General features: G+C 40.7%; 3 protein-coding genes across 3 annotated transcripts in view; 2 read left to right on the forward strand and 1 right to left on the reverse strand.

Annotated features, from left to right (window-relative positions):
• SLC16A10 (solute carrier family 16 member 10) overlaps window positions 1–8,298 on the forward strand; it is a 43,981-nt gene extending 35,683 nt beyond the window's left edge. The window contains exons 4-6 of the mRNA XM_083497843.1: window positions 1,288–1,431; window positions 3,175–3,403; window positions 3,663–8,298. Coding sequence (XP_083353969.1) covers window positions 1,288–1,431; window positions 3,175–3,403; window positions 3,663–3,898 — 609 coding nt within the window. The 3' untranslated portion in view covers window positions 3,899–8,298. The remainder of the gene's footprint in view (window positions 1–1,287; window positions 1,432–3,174; window positions 3,404–3,662) is intronic.
• Window positions 8,299–9,692: 1,394 nt separating this feature from the next.
• MFSD4B (major facilitator superfamily domain containing 4B) lies at window positions 9,693–19,381 on the forward strand. Its single transcript, XM_083497792.1, has 4 exons — window positions 9,693–10,173; window positions 11,623–11,791; window positions 12,449–12,565; window positions 15,771–19,381. The coding sequence occupies exons 1-4, from the start codon at window positions 9,844–9,846 to the stop codon at window positions 16,985–16,987; spliced, it is 1,833 nt and encodes a 610-aa protein (XP_083353918.1). The 5' UTR covers window positions 9,693–9,843; the 3' UTR covers window positions 16,988–19,381.
• A 344-nt stretch (window positions 19,382–19,725) lies between these two features.
• Window positions 19,726–23,186, reverse strand: part of REV3L (REV3 like, DNA directed polymerase zeta catalytic subunit) — a 61,083-nt gene continuing 57,622 nt past the window's right edge. The window contains exon 32 of the mRNA XM_083497730.1: window positions 19,726–20,840. Within this exon, the coding sequence (XP_083353856.1) occupies window positions 20,700–20,840 (141 nt within the window). The 3' untranslated portion in view covers window positions 19,726–20,699. The remainder of the gene's footprint in view (window positions 20,841–23,186) is intronic.

Raw genomic sequence — 23,186 nt, forward strand, 5'->3', positions numbered from 1 at the left:
AGAAGTTTATTATCATTATGCAAAAGGGTGAAGTAAACAGCACATCTGAAGATAACTGAGGCTTGTCAGCACTGGCTAGGCTTAAATTGCAGCTGTACCTTGCACCAGATAATTTCTTTTATAAACAGCAGTGGTGAAGGAAGAAACTAATTCTCTGGAACTTTATTTCTCTAATAAAGGCATTTTGCCTTGTGGGGGAAAAAGAGTGGAAAGAACATGCTTTTGTTTAATGGGTTAAGTACCAAAAAGTGTATACCCATAAGTAAAAAGGACTAAACAAATAGTTTTCACACTTCTCTTCATTAGGAGTTCTGCTTTATAATGCCATTATAAAATACAGTGTGTCGCATACTTCACAAACTTAGTAGAATCAGAAGATTTAGGCTTTTACATTCAGTTTTTGTTTTTTTGTTTACAACTGTCTAAGGAAATTACATTTTTTATTTTAAAACCTAGGTCATATCAGTGCAATGTTTCTTGACCAACATATAAATTGGTTTTGTGGGTGGGGTAATGAGAGTGTGGTTATATTATTCTGTTGGCTTTAAATGTGCTGTGACTCATCTGAACTCTTCATAAGCTAATGGTCATACATTCTGTATTATTCTTCCATCTTTAATACTTTTTCCTTCAACAACATATCTTTATTCATTTCTTAAACCTTTTCTCATTGTGTGAAATAATAGCATCTGGTCACTCTCTCCCCCTTATTTTTTTCTTGATAACACTTGGGAAATCTTAGGTCTTTATTTTCTACATTTTCTACATATTTTTCTTTGTACACATTTATAGTTCTTTTAGTTCTTTGTCTTTGGGTGGGATCTGATTAATTCATACTCAGAGTAGACCCTTTGACACGAACTTTTCCCGCAATGAATTTTTATTGATTTTCCAGTAATTACCATAACACAGCATAACAACAACTTTAAATTATCCAGTATTACAGTCTATGAGTCTTCATATGCCATCACATTGCCAACTATCAGCTCTGATAGTACTTATTGCCTGTAAACTGGCAGACCTCATATTTTGCCAGTTTACAGATAATGATCCACAGTTACATGGGGCTTGATGGACGGCAGTCTAGAAATATAACAGCAGACCACAACTTCCTCTGTTTCCAGTTGTCTGTATTTTTGTCATGTTAATCTCTTTCAGAAGTAACCAATTGACCTTTCAGGCAACTTTAAAAATATGACTGAGAGCATCATGAAGAAAAATCCGTTTTATGACTAGGAAAGGTAGATTTTCTTGTTGAATTCATACCATCTTTTTGTTTCTGAACAGTTGCACCATGTGAAGCAACATATTGGTGAACATGTTCCAGATGAGACACTTCTGCTTTGCCTTGGCATTACTTCAGGAGTTGGTCGATTGATCTTTGGCAGAATTGCAGACTATATTCCGGGTGCAAGAAAGGTTTATCTACAGGTACACCAAATACACAACAACCCTGATAAGATTAGAAATTGTAATTGTTTTTAGATTGCAGCTGATACTATGTAATATTTATATTGTACTTTGTAATTTTGTTTTGTGACTTATTTTTATCTTATGTATTTTATATACAGTACTCCACCAGTAATTGGCTCTAAACAAATGGGCACCACTTAATGCTAGGGGCTAAATGTGTGGCTTGGACCCATGTAGTCAGGACCAACCAGCTATGATCCGGTGCAGGGCATGCTGAGGTCTGCCTTTGTGAAAAATCTTATCAGACAGGAAGCCTGTTGGATCAGAGGGAGACTAACAGGATGGAACAATAGTTTCTCTTGAAGTTTGGCTCCCACAGAGAACTTAAATCAAAATGCAAAGAAGGATATCTTTATGTTCAAGACTCAGCAGGGCTACTTGCTGGAGATGGTATCCAAGTAAATCCTTTTGTTCTGTCTATCAGGGTCTAAGTAAATATTTCCTCACCTGTATGATTAGGAAGGGGTGCATATGAGCGATTCCCAGGACTTTGCAGATATCAGGAAGGGAAGCTAACTACAGTCTTCTTTGAAGTTTCAATGTTAGGAAACGACAAGTCTGAGCAGAGAGAGATTAACTCCAGAGTGATTGACTCTGCTTAATAGAAATATTGAAATTCAATATCCTAATATTAGCACAACACAATTTTGAATCTGGTCTTTTAAGCATATATTTGAGAGAAGGTACTATTAAAACACATTGAATTGGCCAGTAAGTTGTTAGTGATTTAAAAATTGCACATGAAACCTTTCACCATACTTGGCCTGACAGATTACCAAACTTGCAAGATTATACCATGGATTGAATGTTGAAATTGGTCTGGCGTGTGTGAGTTCAGTGATGATGATGATGATGACGATGATGATAATCCTTCCATGCTTTGTGAATGCTGTTACAGTAAACATGCACTATATCTAGTCCCCAGCAGAGTGAAGTAAGTTCTAGAGAGGATTGCCTTGATACAAGGTTCAGTTTCACTGTTGTTGTTTCCCCTTATTAAATAAGACTTATTTAAAAACATTTGCTCTAGTACTAGAGATGGGAAGTACACAACTGGCAAAAAAAAAAATTCTCCTCACTCCAAAAGTTTATAAATTGGCAGGTCACTGCTGCAGATGAGAGGTGTTTAGTTGTTGCTGATTGCTACTTTTTCTGGTTTATTCGTAAATAACTACATGGACAGTGCCACACTTGTGATAGTGTGAAACACAATAAAAATATTTATGACATAACAAAATTAAACTTTTAACTAGGTGGTGTACATGTTGGGAAGAGTCTCAGAAAATGTTCCGTAGGTGCCCATGGCATGCAAATAGCCTCTCTAAATGGTGGGGAAATGCAATATCCTTGCTATTATTTTGTTCTAAGAAATTATTTCTTTAAAATATTTTTTGTATCACCTTCAAATGCAAAATCATTATCCAAGGAAGTTTACAAAATGAAATGAAAACTATTACATAAAACAATTATTATAAATTATAGAAATTACAATTAACTCAAAGAGCATTCCAAATGAAAATGAATGGAAAATAAATGGAAGTGCTCCCTTTATTGCAAGGTTTCAAAAACCTTTCCCCGAATAAATGTAGTTTTAATTGCTTAACCACAACAAAATTTGGAATGGCTTCATAATATTTAGTACCCTGAAACCTGCCCCTTTATTCTGATTTTACAATTACACTTTCCTTTACCAATATGTAGGTGATTTCATTTTTCTTCATTGGCCTGATGTCTATGATGATTCCATTATGCAACTCCTTTGGAAGTCTCATTGCTGTCTGCCTCTTCATGGGTCTTTTTGATGGCTGCTTCATTAGCATTATGGCACCAATTGCCTTTGAGCTAGTTGGTGCACAGTATGTTTCTCAGGCAATTGGATTCCTCTTGGGCTTCATGTCTGTTCCAATGATAGTTGGTCCACCTGTTGCAGGTAGGCAGAATTTTTTTGTTTCTAATCTGTGTAGGAAGCATGTGAAAGTAGTAATTGCTTTCAAAGTGTAGAATTGTGTGTGTGTGTTTTTTCTTTGTTTGTATAATTGTGTAACTTTCTCAAGAGATTTCAGATCAGTACTATTTTTTCCATTAACAATGTTGCTTCTTATAACATACTGAAGTTGAGGTCTGCATGTGTTGTATTCAGGTCTGTTACTTTGTCACAGAATACTGAATACTATTTTCTTTTTCCTCAGGAATACTTAAAGATCGCCTGGGTACTTACGATGTAGCATTCTACCTAGCAGGAGTTCCCCCAATGATCGGAGGAGCTGTATTGTGTTTCATCCCATGGGTGCATGAAAAGAAGAAACCCAAAGAAAAAGCTAGTCCTATGGATGGGAAAACTATGGAGAAAATGCTGGAAATCAAAAGCACCTCAGAGCCAGACTCATATGAAAAACCCAGAAAAGAATCAGAGTCCGTTATTTAATGGCCGATATTTTTCTTACCAGATTGAATTTATTTTTATAAGAACTAGGTTAGCTTTCTGTTTATGAATTGAATGTACCGTATGATTGTACTTCAAAAGCAAAGCCACAATGAGAGCTATCAAAGTAGTAAAGGTTAAAACAAAATGGTTAATAGCTAAAAATGCCTTTCACCCATTTTTATATGGTCTCAAAACACACTTCCACATACTACATGGAGCTTTTTGTCATCAGAATACATGCTAGTGCGGGCGTGTGTCAGGAGAATTTAAAACAAACACATATGACTGCATTTCTGGAACTCAAGAAATGTCTCCCTTCTACTAACTAATCCTTTCATAATGCATCCAGCAACTTCATGATTTACCTAATGGTGGAATGGCATGCATCTGGAATTATTAGTAACATCCTAATGTTCTTAAAGCTACTATTTTTAATCTTTAAAAAGATGTGTGGGGTTTGCAATGTGGATTCACAGCTTTTTAGATCTTCTTAAAAACAAATTCTATGCAGATTTTGGCATGCCTAAGACCACTGATTTCAATGGGTTTAAGAATGTCTAATGCTGTGTAAGATTGCAGCTTTAGCTTTTAATCCCCAGGAAACCATTGCAGTAAACTATGAAAATGTATTTTCATAATGCAATACTGACAATTCAACTTTTGCTTAACTCTGCAGTGAAATCCTTCTTGCATTTCTTCATTTATTTGCTTCATGTATTTTAAAGGTGGGTGGCATCATGGTAACCTTATAACTTTTTATTTCTTAAATAATTTAAACTGCTGAGCTAATGATAAGCTAATTATTCATGTGTACGTGAAAAACGCGGTTCTTACATCATCTTTCTTAATAGGTTACTAGTAATTCTAAAATCACATATACTGAATGAAATCCAACGGGTTTTGCTCTGCTGCTGGAAGCCATCCATCAGTAGAATGGGTAGGGGGTCAATTTATTTTATTTATTTATTAAATTTGTATACTGCCCTATACTGGATGGCAGTTCACAACATAAAATTACAATATAAAAAACACAAAATACATGATAAAAATATAAACAGAAACAAACCAATAATCCTCCCTTCCACTACACATTTAAAAGGGTATTGAATGTCATTCAGCCAGAGGCCTGGTTGAGGAGGAATGTTTTCACCTGGTGCCCAAAGGTGTATAATGAAGGTGCCTTCCTGGGGAGAGCATTCCACAAATGGGGAGCAGTATATGGCAATTCCTTCTGTGTAATTCAGCACTCAATAATCTTTTCTTGGGGTATCCTCCAGAGCAAATCTGGCCAGGATGCAAGGGGAATAAAAAATGCCAGATTTGGGCGAGGGGATTCAGGGGTAGTTGCCAAAAAAATTCCCTACCTCACATTTGATAGGTACATTTCATTAGTGCAGTGACACCCATTGGATTCCATCCTATATTCTATAGTGTAGTGAAGCAACTGTTTTCCATCAGATTTGTCTATTTTCATTATTTAACCCAAAGTGTAGTAATACTGCTTGTGATTTCTTTTGATGGATCAGTTCAAATCAAGGGGCATACTTAAGATTTCACTAACATTCTGTTTTCAATCCTCCTATGCATCTGAGTCCTTCTGTTGCAGTATCAAGAGATATACAAAGCAACATAGCCCATATATGGAGGCAAGATTCTGCTTCTTTTTGGTACTTAACAGCAGGTATGAGAAGAAAGTCATGAAATCAAGATGGATGGGGAGACCCTTTACTCCAAGTTTCAAACCACAAGCTGTACCTTTCTGAATGTCCCAAAAAACTTTGACACCTTGCACTTGCCTTCTGTGGTCTATATACCCGTTTTCTTTCAAAATATATACCCCAGTGGGGTAGAAACACCAGCCTTTGGATCCGAAACAGAACTTCAGTCTCTAGTTGCATGGTTTCTAAAAGACATTCTGCCAAAATAATTTCATTCTCTTTCTAGCTTCTTAAAGTTCAGGGCTAAGAATTAGTGTTCCTTGCTCACTATGGGATCATGGAAAAACTATGGAGTAGAAACAATAGGAAACTGCCCTCAGCTACTTCTTCCAAGGAGACTTGGAGATTGGATTAGATTCACAGTGTCCATGTGAGGTCTTGGGAGGACCTAAGAGGCTTGTAGAAGGGGTATGTGTATGCTCAGAGGTGGTGTTCTTGATAAAGTGCCTTCATATTGCTTGATCATGTTAAAAACTTGCTAAGACTTAACAAGATGTTGCTGCTACTTCTCAGATACTGAGGTATGTACACGGGGAAGGAATTTCTCTCTTCAGAGAATCTCTCTTCCAGAAGCAGCAAGAAGAGGGAAGAGAGAACAAGGGGGCAATAGCATAATACTGTGCACATTAAGGTGGGGGGGGGGCCTTCCATACTAGGCACTGAGTGTGGAATTGCACACTTTATAGAGCATCTGCATGTTGTCATTGTTATGCTCCTGTTTTCCTGAAGTGGGTCTATCATTTCTCAAATCGCAAAACAACTCTTCTTTCCTTTCCAAGAGGTGTGGTTTTGACCCCTGCAGTTGCATATTGGATGGGTAAATACTTTGCCACACAACAAACCTTCCCTATTACCTGTCTATTTGGGAACAGTTTGTCTGAAAGTCCTCTGATATTCCTTAGCCTTCATGATTTGAAAGACGAAACCTTTGTCGTGTCAGGAAGCATGCTGGGAGTTGAGTAGTACAAAACTGTAGGCAAGTCTCCAGAGATTCCCCCCTCCTCCTCCTCCTGTTAGTGTGCCTTCCCCGACTATGCAAAGTACAAACAGAAGAAGGGAGATTTTTGTGGAGGACAAACACTCAAAATAAAATACTGTAGCAAGACGTATGAACTAGCTTGTTCCAGTGTGTCTAGATCTGCACAATTACATAGAGATTTACATAATCTCTGTGTCCATGCACAAAGATTATTTAAATAGACTGTAGCAAAACAAAATTGTTTTTACTAAAAACACATTTTATTCTACAAATAGCATGCAGTGTTTTACTACTGGTATCTAATACAATATCTGTATGTATAACAATGCACGTGAAAATGTTTAAAAATCTATCGTCAATCTGTCAATTTATCACATGTATATGTTTAAAGTGATTGATACCAGATGAACCGTTTATTCACTGAAGGTTATTTTAAAAGAAACAGAAAAAAAGAAACCCCAAATCCTTGTAAAGGAACAAGCAACAGTATTTTTAAAAAGTTTAATCTGTGCTTGTTCTGTCTCATCTTTACAATATTAACCAAAGTTTTTCTAAAAGCATGGATTTTATTAAATAATTATCAAGCTTTGCTTTTAATGACTAAGGCAGGCACTATTAATGTTAGAAACTGGATAGTTGTGAAATAGGATTGTTGCAATGTAACTTTAAAAATTGCAAAACTTGTTCCTGCACTTCAGTAGCCCCTCCATTGCCCCTCAGGTCTGCTCTACACAATTCTTATGTACAATTCAAAATCTGAAAGTGTGGTCATGAATGTGGAGTGGCACATGTGTCCTACAATAAACACACACTTTTCTATTTGGTGCAGATAATATTACAGTATTCATAAATGGAACCAAACTCCTCTTGGCCCCATTACTGCTGGTGGAGGGGAGGGAGTCATAGCCTTTGAAGTTTTCGTTACTGCTGTGTAACCCATGTGAATGTAAAAAATTCACCTTTTACTATGTGAACAAAGCTTTCTATCTCACAAAAATACTAAGTTTTCTTGCAGCATAAGTTAATCCCATGAAAAAGAAGCATTTTTGAACTGGCATGCTGTTGTTTATTCTACAAATATATATATACACAAGGAAGTGGCTTATCTATGCAAATCCTACACACATTTACATTGGACACAATGGAACATGCTTCTGACTAGCAGGCAGAAAAAGGCCCACCTCACTTTGAATTTACTGTGTTACGTCTTGTAAGATTCATTTTAATTTGCTGATGTTGCACTCTGCAATAATTAGCTCTTGGATCCCTCCTTTGATTTAAAATGTATACTGTGTGTCATGAAAACGTGTGCAGAATTCTATAAACTGTTTATAATTGTGCCTTGCTCCATCTCAAGAATGCAGCACTACAGTGGTTGAAAATAAAGACGTCATAAATAGTAATGGTACAGAATGTACATCCTGTGTAACTAAATGGATACATTTGTTACTTGTACTTGTTTACATTTAGATACATTTGTTACTTGTACATTTGTTACTTGTACTTGTTTACAAGATAAGGACAGTACCAAGAAAGTGAGAGCATCAGTAACTACGTCTTTTGACATTTTACCTTATCAGTGGAATGCAATAAACTGACTTGCAAAAGTACCCAGTCATAATTCTTTAGAAGAGTAACCTTGATTCTTAACATATTTGTAGTTCTACCTCCTCCACTTATACAATAAACAGTTTTCAAGGAAACCTTTTTAGTTATTACCCTATCTGAAAACATTTATAAAAATTTCCAACTTTTACTTCTAGCCATATTCCTATTGCCAACATTCTAGCTGCTTAAAACAAAAAAACTGCTTATGTCTGAAGTACAAATATCTATCAACTTTATCTCACTTGTTTTCTTAATAGCTTAGCCCCATGTATCTGAGGCTTTTTCTCTTAGCTGTGCTTCTCTGTGCATGTGCCATGCTTAAGGAGTGTGACAGCAAAGGTTTAATAAACCTGTCTCAAATATTAAAAACCCATTGCCAACTATTTAGTTGTATTATATATTTTGTTACCTCCTTGAAAAAGTAGGATGGTGAATTTTCTGCCTTGTCAAAATGCAAATGGGCATCTATACCCAGATAGTCAATCAGCAGAGGTCACAGTAGGCAGGGTGGAAATTCAAATTACTCAGCCCTACCTTTAGCAAGGTACTATATGAACAGGGTTCTCCTAAGCCACTCTCCACCCCAACCCCCCAGCTATTGAGAAAGTGTATATACTGGCCTACTGAAACGATAAAATAAAAATAGAGTAGATAAATAAAACAGTACATTAAAAGACCCAGACTACAATAAATACATTGTTACCGTCATTTAAAATAGCAAGCCACCTCTTGAACAGGGTAACACTCGGGACTCCAAATAGGTCTGAGTAAACAACTCGAGTTTTTAGGAGATGGAAGGGTATTGCAGAGGGTTGGGGCTACGACAGAAAAGGCCTGCTTCAGAGAGTTTTTGTATAAGGGGAACTTGCAGTGGCAAGACATTTTCTAACCACTTCAAGACAACCCCATACACGACATTTTCCACACGCAGTAAGATCCGAGTTATAAAAAGCATCAAGTCCTGTTTGAGTGGATGGTCACATCGTTACCCAGCCACAACCATAAGAAATATTTGGCTTTCTCCATTGCTTTCTCCCCTTCTCTTTTTTAATTTCAAGTTTACATACCCATACAAGGAATTACCAATTTCTTTCTATGGTGAAAGGGGTATTTCACTCTCGTCCCTGTAAAAAGGCAGCGGGGGTGGGTGGGGGGAGGCGGAGGACCCCCAAAATGCACAAGAAATCAGTTTCCCGGCAACGGAATGGTCTCTTTATCTTTTCCTATCTCTGTCCCCGTCAGCATGTTCGTTCCCTTGGCAGCCCTTCGGCAACAGGCGGCAAGCCCAGATCTCCAAAATATAGTAACGAGCAAAGGGCAGGTAGCGACCAGGCCACCCGTTTTCACCTAGCGGGAAACCGCTTCCGTAAAGCAGGCGACTAACTGGGAAGCTCGAAAAGCACATTTGAGCGACGTTAGCCAACGCGAGCACTTGAACAGCCTTCGCGGAAATAAACAGGAATGAGCGGGCATACAGCTGCGGCGGGGCCTACTTCCAAGGGCATTCTGGGAGTTGTAGTTTTTAACAGAGAGGAGGTGCCTCCTGGCCCTCCGGCCTTCGCCGCGCAACATGCGGAAGCCACGTGTGCGTCGCGAGGTCACGTGGCCCGGCGCTGCCGTAGCGGCTCCCGGCTGTAGGGATGGCGGGCGCTGCCGAGAGGAAGAAGCAGGTTCGCTTCGCTCGTCTGGAGGAGGAGGATGAAGGCGGAGGAGGAGGAAGCCGCCGCGAGGCAGAGAGTGAGTCGATGGCGGCGGCAGGAGGGGCGCCTTCGGAGGAGCCGCTCGGGGGCTCTGCTGCGCGGCTCGCCCTTCAGCCGCTGGTCGTGGTGGCCGACGGCGGCCGAAGAAGCCGGGCTGGAGGCGGCGGCGGCGACAGCGCCGCAAAGCGGGAAGCGGCTGTGGCGGCGGCTCCGCGGCGGGCGCTGAAATGGTGCACTTCGGCGGCTCTTTGCGCCGCTTTCCTGGGCCTGGTAAGCGCGTGCACGTTTGTGTCACTCAGCGTTTCGGGGGGTGGGCGTGTGTCACTCAAAATTTCCAGGGTTTCTTCTCTCCCCCCCCCCCCGTGGTTGTCCATGCGAGGCAATTCCCTCGCAATTCCCTCGCAATGCTGCCGAAGGCCCTCAGACCATGGAGGAGCCGAAGAACTTCAGGACGGGACTCGGCACGTTGCGGTCCTTGACACGGGCAGAAATGCGGCGTCACCGCCAGTAGATGCGTAAAAACAAGTACACGTGTGTGTGTGAGAGAGCGAGCGAGCGAGCTGAAGAAGGATGGAGGGATTTGGGGGCGCCTATCTTCCCTTGGACTTCTCCAAGAAACAAACAGAGGCCTTTTCTTTAATTGAACTATTATTATTAATAATAATTGAATAGTGCACTGTTCTCCTGAAGTACTTGAAATATCGAGCGTTAGCGTGGCCTTCCCAGGGATGTGGACTAGAGTTCTCACTCACTGCAGCCAAGCGAAGATTTGCAGGTGGTTAAAGAAACTGCCCCAAACACCTGGAAGGCTCTAGAATGCCGAAGGATAATATGGTGAATGGGACACTCCTGTGTAGTTCAGCTGCGGTCCCAAAATAGAAGCTCTCAGTTTGTTAGGTTTAGATCCTGCCTTTTGCCAGGATGGCCTTAAGATAGCTTGCAATATATATTTTTAATCATATAAATTAAATAGCTCAGACCAGCAGCAGCAGCAGAAAAATCCATGTAAAAAGAAGTATATTTGTAGGGTCAAAGGATGAAGATAGTGTTGCCTATTTCATGAAACCACCTAGTGGTTTCTGAGGATTTTGAGTCAGGTGTCGCCAATGCATATGGTGATGTTGCTCTGCTGTTTTTGTGGTTAAGGTGGGAGAGTGGAAGTGCTAAATTGTTGTTTGGACTTGGTAATGGTTTGGACTTGGTAATGGATTAATAAATTTAAGATCAATCTCAGCAAAATGGAGGTGCTGTTGGTAGGTGATTGTTCTGTCTCAGACATGGTGTTCAACCTATTGAAGGTGGGGTTATATGTCTAGCATGTAGTTTCTTTCTTAAACTACTCTTGCACTGAAATAATCACAATGTACTTGCTGCTTTTGACAATTATCTGGAAACCACAGTTAGTTCACAATATAGCTGTTTGGGATGGTTTCATGAGCATTTAATTGATCTTAAAACTGCTTTTGATCTTATTCCTAAAAAAAATTAATGGGAGAATAAGTATTTGTATTCTGTGGATAAGATACTTCTTTAAAAATTTGAATTGCAAGTAATAATCTCCCATTATCCCACTAATATCAGTTGCTCTTACTTCTGGATAAGTGTGCTTAGGATTGCAGGGAGTGGTTGTCACCTACTGACTTATTTTTTATGCCAAGTTTATTAATAACAGAAAGTATGTTTGATTTGCACTTCACAATGATATTTATTTATTTCCAGGGTATGGCCATTGCTATCCTAGGGCCCACATTTGAAGACCTGGCTGCAAATGTGAACAAAAATGTCAGTCAAATTTCTTATATTTTTGTGGGCCGTTCATCGGGGTACTTTGGTGGTTCTCTGATTGGTGGTATACTTTTTGATTGCATGAATGCCCAACTTCTCTTGGGTAAGTACACAGGGAATAATACTGATTTTTATATCATTGCCCTGATTCATGAAAGTTGGATGAGCAATTACATAGTCAAAAATGTAAGGGCACAAATACGTATGTCACAAGCTGTGCATGCAGTCCAACCTGAGGGGAAATGGAGTGGATTAAGTTTCTCTCGCTCCCACGGCCCATTTCTCAGGCTGTTTGATACTTTCTTTGCACCGTTGAAGCAAGTCATTGTTTTTTTAAAAATGGCTTGACTCTTAAGCAGTGAGAATTCAATGGAATTCAGCTTTATGGGTAGCTTCCTTGCATGTTAACAACTTTTTTTTAGATTGCTGCTTCAATATGCAATCAACCTTTTGGAGTCTTAAGACTTTAGTACTATTCCCACTTACCTGGGAGAAACATGCACTGAGTAGACAAGTATATGTATAAGGAGACATGTTTAAGATTATACTGCATGCATGCTTTTGATGTCTGAATGTAAAACTAGCATACAGGGAATTTTGTGTGACTAATATCTTATGTTTATTACTTAAATCTAATATAAATATTTTCCTGGAATTAAAACATTCCAGAATAAATTTAGATTTGAAATTAAGTATTATAAATTATAGCTTTTAAAAAGTGCAATATGAAATGGTGTGTTTAATTATTTCTCCCTTATAGGATTTTCTATGCTGGGTACAGCTCTGGGTCTTTATGTCATCCCCTGGTGCAATAAAGCACTTCTGTTAACATTCATGATGTCTGTCATTGGGTTTGCAATGGGAGTCCTTGATACAGGTAATAAAACCACAACACTTCTTTCATGATATCCATCCTGTTTGAAATGATTCAGTCAGGATTATGTTGAATCTCTTAATTGAAAATGGCTTACAATTTTTAAATCAAAAATATCAGTATAAAGAAATCTAGTACAGTATATAAAAATCTGCTACAGTAAAAAGGTAAAGAGCAGTTAACAGAGCACTCAGCAAAGCTTAAAAAGCCCAGGAAACCAACTAATGCTGATGCTAAGCCGGCTTCTTTGTGAAGAGCATTTTATAACTGGAGCACCACACCTGAAAACCCTCCGTCTCGAAGTTGCTGCCTTCTGGTGGTGGCAATCAGAGAAGGCCATTGGCAGACGATCTTAGAGCAATGGGAGGTTGATATGGCAGAAGGTGCCTTTGATAATCTTCAGGGTTGATTGACTGTGTGTGATTCTGGATAGATGAGGTGTAGGGATCAGAAGGGCAAAAGTGTTTTTTGGGAGAGCAGCGCAATCAAGTCAACTGTTGAGACGGTCTTGCACTGAAGTAGAAATAACAGGAAAGTGAAGAGAGATGCTCACTTTGAAGAAAACCACTGCTTTAGTGGTCATGGAAGGGGTAAGAGATACCATGCGGGGGAAGATGGAGTGTGCACAGTGTTGAAGAAGCTATGGTGATGATCAAACAGATGAGGCAGCAAAGAGCTTAGAGAGACAACAGTTTCTGTTGAAGATCAAGAGAGTATCCAAGGCAGTGAATGGGGTAGTTAATTCAAAGGTGAAGGTCAAAGGAACACAGCAGAGGCGGTGTTAGAAACTCAGATATATAAGCTATGAGCCAAAAGGCTTCTTAAGCCAAGATTGCAGTCACCAAAACAGAATGTCTAGTTGCCATTTTTGGGCAAGACTATTCTAAGGTCTTATTTTCAAATGATGGACTGACTAATTGATTCTTAGTTAAACATCTGGCTAGTTCAGATGATAGCCTTGAGCTAGGTTAATAATACTTTGAGAACTTAAAGAAGAAAAGCCACTTGATCCAGGGATAGTTCACATATATATTGGCCTATTCTGACCTCTTTTTCTTAATACAGACCATTCATAACGTAGGAATATTCTTCACAACTGTGAGCAGGGCAGTATGGTAGGGTAAGACAAGCTCCAACAATTAACTATAACATCCTTCACTGCTCCTGCTCAGGCTGCACAGAAAAAGCATTTTGGTTGTCATGTATATTAAAGGAGATGGATGGGAATATTGTCAGATAGGAAGAAGGTGAGCCAAGGATTTTGATCTGAAATGATTAGTGAGAAGGATCATGGAGTGATAAAGGGAAGCAGAATGGAGTGGTAATGGAGAACAGTATCATACAGAAGTATGGATTTTGGAGGTTGAAAAACAGTGAGATGGGTCTGGTTGTGGTCAGGCACTGCAATTAGCAGGGAGAAGGTCAGTGCTAATGCAGCCACAGGAAAGAGGTGAGCGCCAGAAGGAGAGACCACTGAAGGAGAGGGCAGCAGCAGTGTCAATGCTGGTGGTAGAGTGTCAGATTTTGGTGAGTGCAAGTTGCTGGAGGGTTTAAGAGAAGAAAGGATTGTGAAAGATAAATTATTTCTGAGTGAGGGAGCAGCAGTTCCAGAGGAAGTGTGAAAATAGGAGTGGGAAGCAGTGAATGGGAGACTGCAAGTGAATGCCACAATGCTGGAGGAAGCCACTAGAGCTCTGGAGCCAAGAAAAGGCGCTGAAGGAGAAATGGAAAATGATCTTGGTAGAGCAGTAAAATGCATCTCTGGCAGGTAATCTTGTTGTCTTCAGTGATGGGTTGTTTCTATGGTGTAATGCTGGTAAGAGTGTCAAGCAGCTGTGATATCTTGCCTAGTAATGTATCTGCATCTTTCTGTGCAAACATAGTGCTTTCCTTTGAAAAAGAAGTTTAGTCCTCAGTAGCACTTGGAGCCAAGGAAGGAAGAAGACTGTCAAGACAACAGGATTGTTGTTTTTTATGCTGGCAGGCCTGTGCACTTGTTATACAATTTCTTAAGGCAGTCATTTTAATGATTGATTTTAATGTTTTTATGTTGCTGTACACCGCCCTGGTATTTTATGAGAGTATGGGATATAAATCCTTATCAGTAAGCAAACCTTTGACCTTTGAAGTGTCACTGTCAAGCTAGAGGAAACTTTCTGTGTTTCTGTGAATAGAGGCCGTTGAACACCTCCTGCTATTTATTCATAATATTATCAAAACTGTGTTTTCAGCAGGAACCGTTTGATAACAATTACAGAATTTAATGGGAATTTTCACTTAGTTATTGAAATAATTGTGAAGCTTTATAGTTGACATTGAATATGCTCTGTTAAATTGACCTCATTCTGCATACTGGTGAGCAGATGGATTCCATTTAATTACGATACTAAACATATTATTGCATATAGTGCTTGTCACTTGAGAGGACCTGGGTTCTGCCTGTTGAGAATTTTGAAGGAACTCCTTGCTGTCTTACCTCTTATGCCCTCCTCCTCTGTGCTTAATCAATTGGGGGAGGAGTTCATTCACCAACTGGCATGATCTGCATACAGCTGCCTGTTGTCGTCCCCCTGAACCTCCCCCTCACCTGTGATCACTGAGTGAAAGTCTGATGTAGGGCTTTGCATGTGTGATTGGGGAACCAGGGTTATCCTAGTTGCCCTAATCATCTGTTCAGACCGTGTGTCTTTACAGTTGAATAGGCACAGGGCCCATCAGCAGGGTGGGATTCAGTAGGTACAAGCTTTTCACACACTGAATATGGATTGGGAGTGTGAGAAGAGGGCTTTCAGGAAGACTTGTGGGGATGGAGGAGCTGCTAGTCTATCTGCTTTTTGTCACTTCTTCCCCGCTCAACTCATGAGTAGGGGGGCTCCTTGTGGCTCTTAGGGTACAGCTGGTTGCTAGTTCTCATCTTCTCTGAATATTGGCCCTAGTGACTGTGGCTGATGGGGATTTAAGTCAAGCAGCAACTGGAGGTTCCCACCCTGGGAAAGTACACTGGGAATTGAAAACAGGCTAACTAGCCACAGCTCCCCCTTTTCTTTCGTTTGGCTATAATCCCTTCTAGTTACCTGTGCCTGTTGATGAAGGAGCCTTCAGAGTTCTTAGCAGGTGGAGTGAGGTTGCTCTTGAGTGATGATGTGTAGTTCCAAGAAACCAGTCTGAATATGGAAACTATACCCTATATATTTTCTTTACCCCACAGGTGGCAATGTTCTTGCCTTGGACACATGGGGAGAAGAAGCCGGTCCGCATATGCAGGCCTTACACTTCAGTTTTGCTCTGGGTGCTTTTGTGGCTCCCATCCTGGCCAAGATGGCGCTAGGTGGCTCTGCTATTGGTTCTCCGGTTCTGTTGGGTGGTAATGTTGACAATCAGTCTGCTGTGAATTCTCTTCCTGCTGCTACACCAGTCCTGAAACTGCATTTAAGCTTGAACTTTATGTGGTCTTATGTTGTTATAGGCAGTTATCTTTTGTTTGTTGCATTGTTTTTCCTTGTTTTGTGTTTGAAGAGCAGTCCCGTCCGCGACAGGACAAAGATTTCCACACAGAAATACCAGGTTGCTAAATACCACCGTGCCGTCATATGTCTCCTCTCTGTGTTCTTTTTCTGGTATGTAGGGGCAGAGGTCACTTATGGTTCTTACATTTTTACTTATGCAAAAACCTTCGCTGCCATGAAGGAACATGAAGCAGCTGGGTTGAATTCCCTCTTTTGGGGATCATTTGCAGCTTGCAGGGGACTGGCAATCTGTTTTGCTGCTTGCTCTTACCCTGGAACTATGATCCTTCTGAGTATCATAGGCTCCACTCTGTCATGCCTATTCCTGGCACTGTTCAGTACATACCCAGTCTCTCTGTGGCTTGGCTCTGCAGTATATGGAGCATCCATGGCGACTATCTTCCCTAGCGGCATTTCCTGGATTGAGCAGTATACAACCATCCATGGGAAATCTGCAGCATTATTTGTAATGGGTGCAGCTCTGGGGGAAATGTGTATTCCTGCAGTGGTTGGCTACCTTCAAGGACATTTTCCTGCTATCCCTGTGCTCATGTATTCTGCGTTGGGGGCAGCAGCCATGACATCAGTGCTGTTCCCTGTGATGTATAAATTAGCTACATCACCCTTTGATGCTAAACTGAAGGATGCTGGGGATGGTGAGCTCCAGGAAGCCTTATTGTCCCATTCTCATCTTGAGGATGATGATGACGATGACGGCAGAGAATGGAATGAAGTAGACTTTGAAGTAATTGAGATGAATGACACTATGAGGAACTCTGTCATAGAAACATCCAAGACGATCGAAGGGGAATCGACAACTGCCACCTCTGGTCACCCTTCTTCAAGAAACATTTTTAATTCTTCTCCTCGGCTTACTGTCGGCTCCCCAAAACATAAGAATTCTAGTAAGAATGACTAAGCCTCTCTTGCTTTAAGAACAAGAGGTTCACCAAACACTTCATTAAAGTGGTAAGAAGCTTGGTTAAATCCCAGTTAAAGTTGGTTTTTGGTATAAATGTGTATTTGCAGGTACCAAAAAGGGATGATGTGGTGGAGCCATTTATGCGAGTGTGATGGTAGTAGAAAAAGCAAACAAAAGCCAGGTTTTCATAAATCCATATTCTAGTGGTTCTTTAGTCAGATGGTGAGCTTACATCTGGGAAGTGTAGTAAAATAATCATGACTGTCTTGATTCATATCTGATTTCTATACTGAACATTGTAAGCAAGCTTTGACCAAAGGGGGTTGCATTTCATTTGAACCATGGTGTGATACTTAACGAGGTACCTTGTGAGGGCACCAGGGGTAGTCCTCATTCTGTAAATAGTTATCGCTTGTGTTCCTAAGATGTTGATGCCAAGATTTACTCTAATAACAAATATATTTTTTAAAAAGTGAAAAAGTTGTTTTGCGGGTTTTGAATAGTTGTATCTGATTTTTGAAAAGCAGAAGTATCACATTATGAAAATATTTAATTCTTTAGTACTTACATTGTTGGTACAGGCAGTTTTTAATTTGTGTGGAGGTTATGTTCCAGACTCCCGTGCACATCGATGGAGCACGCGTAAGCCTGTTCTGCTCCCACCCCACCCCTTTTCGTGACATCTTTATGTTTCGGGGCTACTTTAGGTTCAGGGCCATGTGGGTGATTGTGCGTCGTTCAGACAATCCTAAATTGATTGTTGCCTGTACTTTCTCTGGGAGCAAGCTAAAACCCAGGCACATCTATTTCCCTTTATGTATGAGTAAGCCCTAGCCACCCTATTTCCACTCCCAGAACTTACAAGTCATATCATTTTATTTTATTTTACTGAAAAGCACATGGCAACAGCAATTTGCTAGGTTACTGTAGAAGGGAAATGCTGTAATCTGTAATGGCAGTTCATCCAGATCCTTACCCTCAATAATGCCACTTGGTAGAGGTGTTCTTTCTAGAACATGCAGAATGTGGTTTAAAGAACACAACATTGCAAGCACTACTAGAAGAGCACAGGTTGTGGTTTCTTCCCCCACTCCAATCCAGGCATGATTTCTCAACTTATTAATTAGTGTACAGACTGTCCATACGTAAGAAATGCTCTTTTGTAACTGCTGTATAATTGGAATGGCATTATTTATGACTGTACAATTAAACAGCAAGATTCTGTGGTATGTGGTTTGTTCATGGTGAAACAGAGGAATTGTGGACTGGAACTTGGGAAAGCTAGCATTTTGGCTTCAGACAATGAAGCTACCTCAATGGGATGATTTTTAATATTAAAAGCTGAACAAGTGAAGATGTCGGTCTTTTAAAAACTAAGCATTAATATGCAATAAATTGCGGATTAGACTGAATTTGTACACTGTTTCACAATTAGAAATATTACAAATGTAAAAGCCAGAGTTAATTGTGTTTCCATTAACTGAATCTCATTAGCAAATTTCTTAACCGTTTGAACTGCCTGAAGTGTGTATATCCAGCTTATAGTTTGCCTGTAAGAACTAGGATCCGAAATACTACTTTAGGCATGCATAAAGGATTAAATATGCCCAGGGGATTGCCCCCCCCCCTTTTGAATGGTGCACCTCATTGCGATAACAAGAACAGGTTTTCCATGCACTATGAAAAGCTGTTGTTGCTGAATTACAGTTTCAAAGTTTCTTTGAAGCCGATGCCATGTGGTTGTGTGGTAGCCTTTTCACTGATGAAAATAGCTTCCGATTGTTGGGTAAAATCAAATCAAAAGCATGGTAATAGCTTATGTGTTTCAAGAATTTGTGCTGAGTTGTGGGTGTTGGGTATTACAAGGTCATATTAAGGATTCTTGCTCTTTCTTGGGGTTCTATGTATTGTAAATACTGGAACTCCAAACTCAGTATTTACTTGAGGAATCGGGTCCTTTCCTACAATACAAATGTTATTCCTGGTATATTTGTGATTGTTTTCTATGAAATGGCATTATGAAATAGACATTTTGACAACTTGTTTTAGCTCACATCAATGCTACATTTGCCTTAAATGTTATAGCTCTTATTTGGGTATGATTATTAGTTTTTCTCAAGTGTGTGTCTATTGGTAAGGTAATTTTGTAATGTAAATGCAGCTAGGGAGTTAATTGCTTGTGTTTACAGGGGTATTGGGAAGTGTGATATTTTCTTGAATAAAAATTATTTATTTACCAACGTGAGCCTTGACCACCATTTCTTAGGGAATCCAATAATCAAGTCCATGAGTAAACAGAGTACATTCATTGTTTCCCTAATAATCGACTTTGCATGTAACTAAGCCATGATTTAAGAAACTACAAATAAATCCTGAGTTGTTTCAGTCAAACCATTGCTTCTCTCTCTCTCTCCATAGTTTGTTATGTTTTCCAGGTGCTCCTGCTTGTGGGGTGGCCAAAGGAACTATGAAAAAGAGTTCACACATTAGACAAAGCCATGAAAAATTTAGTAAGGTAAGCGATTGTGTAAACAGGTCATTTAACAGTATTCTTTTTCTTTAAAGCTTGCTTTATCCTATGAGAATTTCTCATTTGGGGGGATTGTGATACTAAATTGTGATTAAAGATGGATTTCTCAAGAAAAATGATGGTTTTGACACTAGCTTCAGTTTTTAGGGAATGTCATTTTGGAACTCATTGGCCATTATTGTTAAAGAAAAGCACTACAGCTACATTGAAGTTTAAAAATGCACATACATTTATTTTATTTTACTATGGTTTCCATTAATTTTTAAAACAAAATGATTTTCAATTAAAAAATGCACTGACCACATAATTCCTTTTAATTTTATAGTTATACAAATATTCTAAATACACATTTTCTCAAGATGATGGCAAATAAGATTTAACTGTACAGTACATCATGAAATATTAAGTAAGCATATTTAGAAGCAATAGAAATGTCTATACAAAAGCAAAAATGGAATAAAATTTCTTATTTAAAGTATTGCAACAGTCCCACAGGTTTGTAACAAAAATGTCTTTGCACAGTTCTTCACAATGCCCCAATTAATAGCTAAAGCAAGACAGTGATTTTTAGAAAATGTTTCAAAAATGCTACACGCTACTGTTTGCACAGTCTGGTCAAAACAACAAAGCTACTTGGAATCAAGCAAAACTTAGGAGAAATACTCCAACTGATTTTAAAGTTGTCCGTATAAAATTCATTGCACATTATTTTTACTCAGTTGTTTGAAAAGTAAAAAAGTCTATTTACAAAATATTCTGCAGTCAAAATTATAAAGTGGATGAGATATCTATAAGTAACACCCTGATACTGACAATTCAATAAAACACAATGACATTTCCCCAAAGATTTTCAGTACTTCAGAAGCCCATTGGGAAAAAGTTTTTATATTGAAATGGATTTACAGGATGTTAACACAGCTATTTCAACATCTGCATTATAAAACAGTATGTTACAAAGGCAGAAGAATGAGGAAAATTGACATTGTAAAAAGTCAGTTATTAATAGATTAACAAGTGTTTTTCAATTTACTTAGGACAAACATTTATTATTTCTCAGAGTAGGTCAACAATGAATGAAAATTCTAGACAAGATGAAATTGAAGGACCATGCATGATAGTTTTAGAATGGTAAACATTATTAAAAAAAATAGCACCTGCAATCCTGCTATTATAGGCAATCTAAAATTGGTCAAGTAGCTGGCGAAGATACGGTGCCTTGGATAATTCTCTGCTCACTCTTGAGACCTTGTAAAGTACAGGACAGTTCAGTGAAACACAAGGTATCTGTCGCTCCAAGCAGCCTGTACAATTCTTGCATATCTAGAGGTACATAAAATGTAGTATTGTAAAATTCACATAACTAGAAGAATTATTATAATCTTGGCTACAACATTTACTTGGAGGAAGACAGGTGAGATGGGACCAACACTAAAAACGTGAGGAGGGTGGTAGGAAATGAATGGTCTTTCGAGAGAGAGGGACGGAAAGGCCAGAATCAACCAACCCCATAAAAACACAGCAGCGATGCCCACGCTACAGGTTGGATCCCCCTATGGGAAAACAGCCTTTTCCTGCATTGCAGGAGGGAGCTCACATTCCAGTTGAGAACACATTCACTCAAAGGAAAAAATTAAGCATAAATAATGGAGCATATTTTAACAAAAATTCTAGCTGACTCAATATTTTAGTAATATGCATCTGGCAAGGTAAGAGATTTATAAACGGCAAGAGCTGCATTGCAGATAAGATTGATTTTGGCTATATATGTGGGATTAAGGTATATTGGACATAAATACACTGAAAATATTTATGAGAGTATAGTTCCATTAAATCCTGGTACTTCTTGGTAATATTAAATAATATATTGAAATTAACAGAACAGTGGGGAATATACTTTTAATGGCAGATATTCTAGCATTTTCAAAGTGGAAACTGAATGATGATCCTTTGATAAAAGAGTGGCTTAATAAACCTGTTTACAACTAAATTCATGCAGATTTAATTTCTGTACAAAGCAAACAGAATCCGTCACATAAAAGGAAGATCTTTATGATGGGGTTCTTGTGTGAAATATCAGGGAGTTCAACATAATTTTGTATTAAAAGGTCATTCATTAGCCTGCCAGTTTCTCTGATGGCACTTTTTTCATGCCTTTGGAATACCTTTTGTGAAAGTTCGTTATTTTGCTTATTAGGGAACATGTTATACTTAACCAGTGGCGTAGCGTGGGGGGTGCGCCAGGGGTGCCAGCCGCACCGGGCGCAACATTTTGGGGGGCGCGTTTGGCCGGCCCCCCTCAAGGAAGCGGGAACCTCTCCAAGGCACAGCGCGCCGTTGGTAGAGGAAAAAAGCTGCGCAGCAGCAGCAGCAGCAAGGCACAGCGTGCCGTCGGTAGAGGAAAAAAGCCGAGCAGCAGCAGCAGCAAAGTCGGGAGGAGGAGGAGGTGGAGCGAGCCTGCTAATTCCTTGCAAAGTCGGGAGGAGGAGGAGGTGGAGCGAGCCTGCTAAGAATTCCTCGCAGCTGGCCATCCAACCTCCAGCGAAGGAGGGCCCCGCTCCACCTTCCGAGGGAGCCTGCTAGGACCCCCGGCTCCCTGCAGGTGGCTCACAACCCCCGCTAGCCCGGCCGGGGCTCGGGGAGGATGGGAGCCGCCTGCTGGGCTGGCACAGCTGCGTGTGAAGGCGCGGAGGGAGGCGCTCCCAGGGCTGCCGGCGGCCTTTCCCCGCACACGAAGGAGCAAGGGCGGCGGCGGCGAGGCTGCGCAACAGCCGCTGCGTGAGAACGAGCCCTTGCCCAGCCCGGGGGACGATCCGGAGGCCCTCTCCGAGCGCGTCGCGTGTAGCCAGCCTGCCAGCCTGCCTGCCAGGGTGGAGCAAAGCGGCGGAGTGGGGAGAGGTTGCCCTTCTTCGCACGCAACCCCCCCCGCGTCACGCCTTAAATCCAGCCTCCCACAAACTAGGAGCGAGCAGCTGAGAGGGAACAGCTGAGAGCCACGAGCAGCTTTTTCTGAAAATGCCCTTTAAAAAAAAAAATCCTAAAATTTATAAACCGCTTGACAGCTACAAAAGCGGTTTGCCAAGAGAATAAAACTGCCAGGAAGCAGTGGCGTGGCGTGGGGGGTGCAGGGGGGCCGGCCGTACCGGGCGCAACATCTGGGGGTTAGGGTTAGGGGGCGCAAATCCACGGGTTAGGGGGCGCAAATTACTTGCCTTGCCCCGGGTGCTGACAAGCCACGCTACGCCACTGTACTTAACTACAGTGGTACCCCGCAAGACGAACGCCTCGCGAGACGAAAGGTTTTTCGTTTTCGAGTTGCCTCGCAAGACGAATTTCCCTATGGGCTTGCTTCGCAAAACGAAGCTTGCCCCGGAGACAGCGGGTCTTCTCTTTTGAAGCAAGGGGCGGCGGGGAGAAGTGATCTCCCCGCAGCCCCAGGTCCGGGGACAGCGGGAAGCGCTTCCCGCTGCCCCCGGACCTCTTTTGAAGCAAGGGGCTGCGGGGAGATCGCTTCTCCCCACCGCCCCTTGCATCAAAAGAGGTCCAGGGACAGCGGGAAGCGCTTCCCGCTGCCCCCGGACCTCTTTTGAAGCAAGGGGCTGCGGGGAGATCGCTTCTCCCGGTGCTCCGAAGCCGGGCAGGGGGGAGGGAACACCTGCCCCAGCCGCC

Source organism: Podarcis liolepis, assembly GCF_965112155.1.
Source record: "Podarcis liolepis genome assembly, chromosome: 3".
NCBI lineage: Eukaryota > Metazoa > Chordata > Lepidosauria > Squamata > Lacertidae > Podarcis > Podarcis liolepis.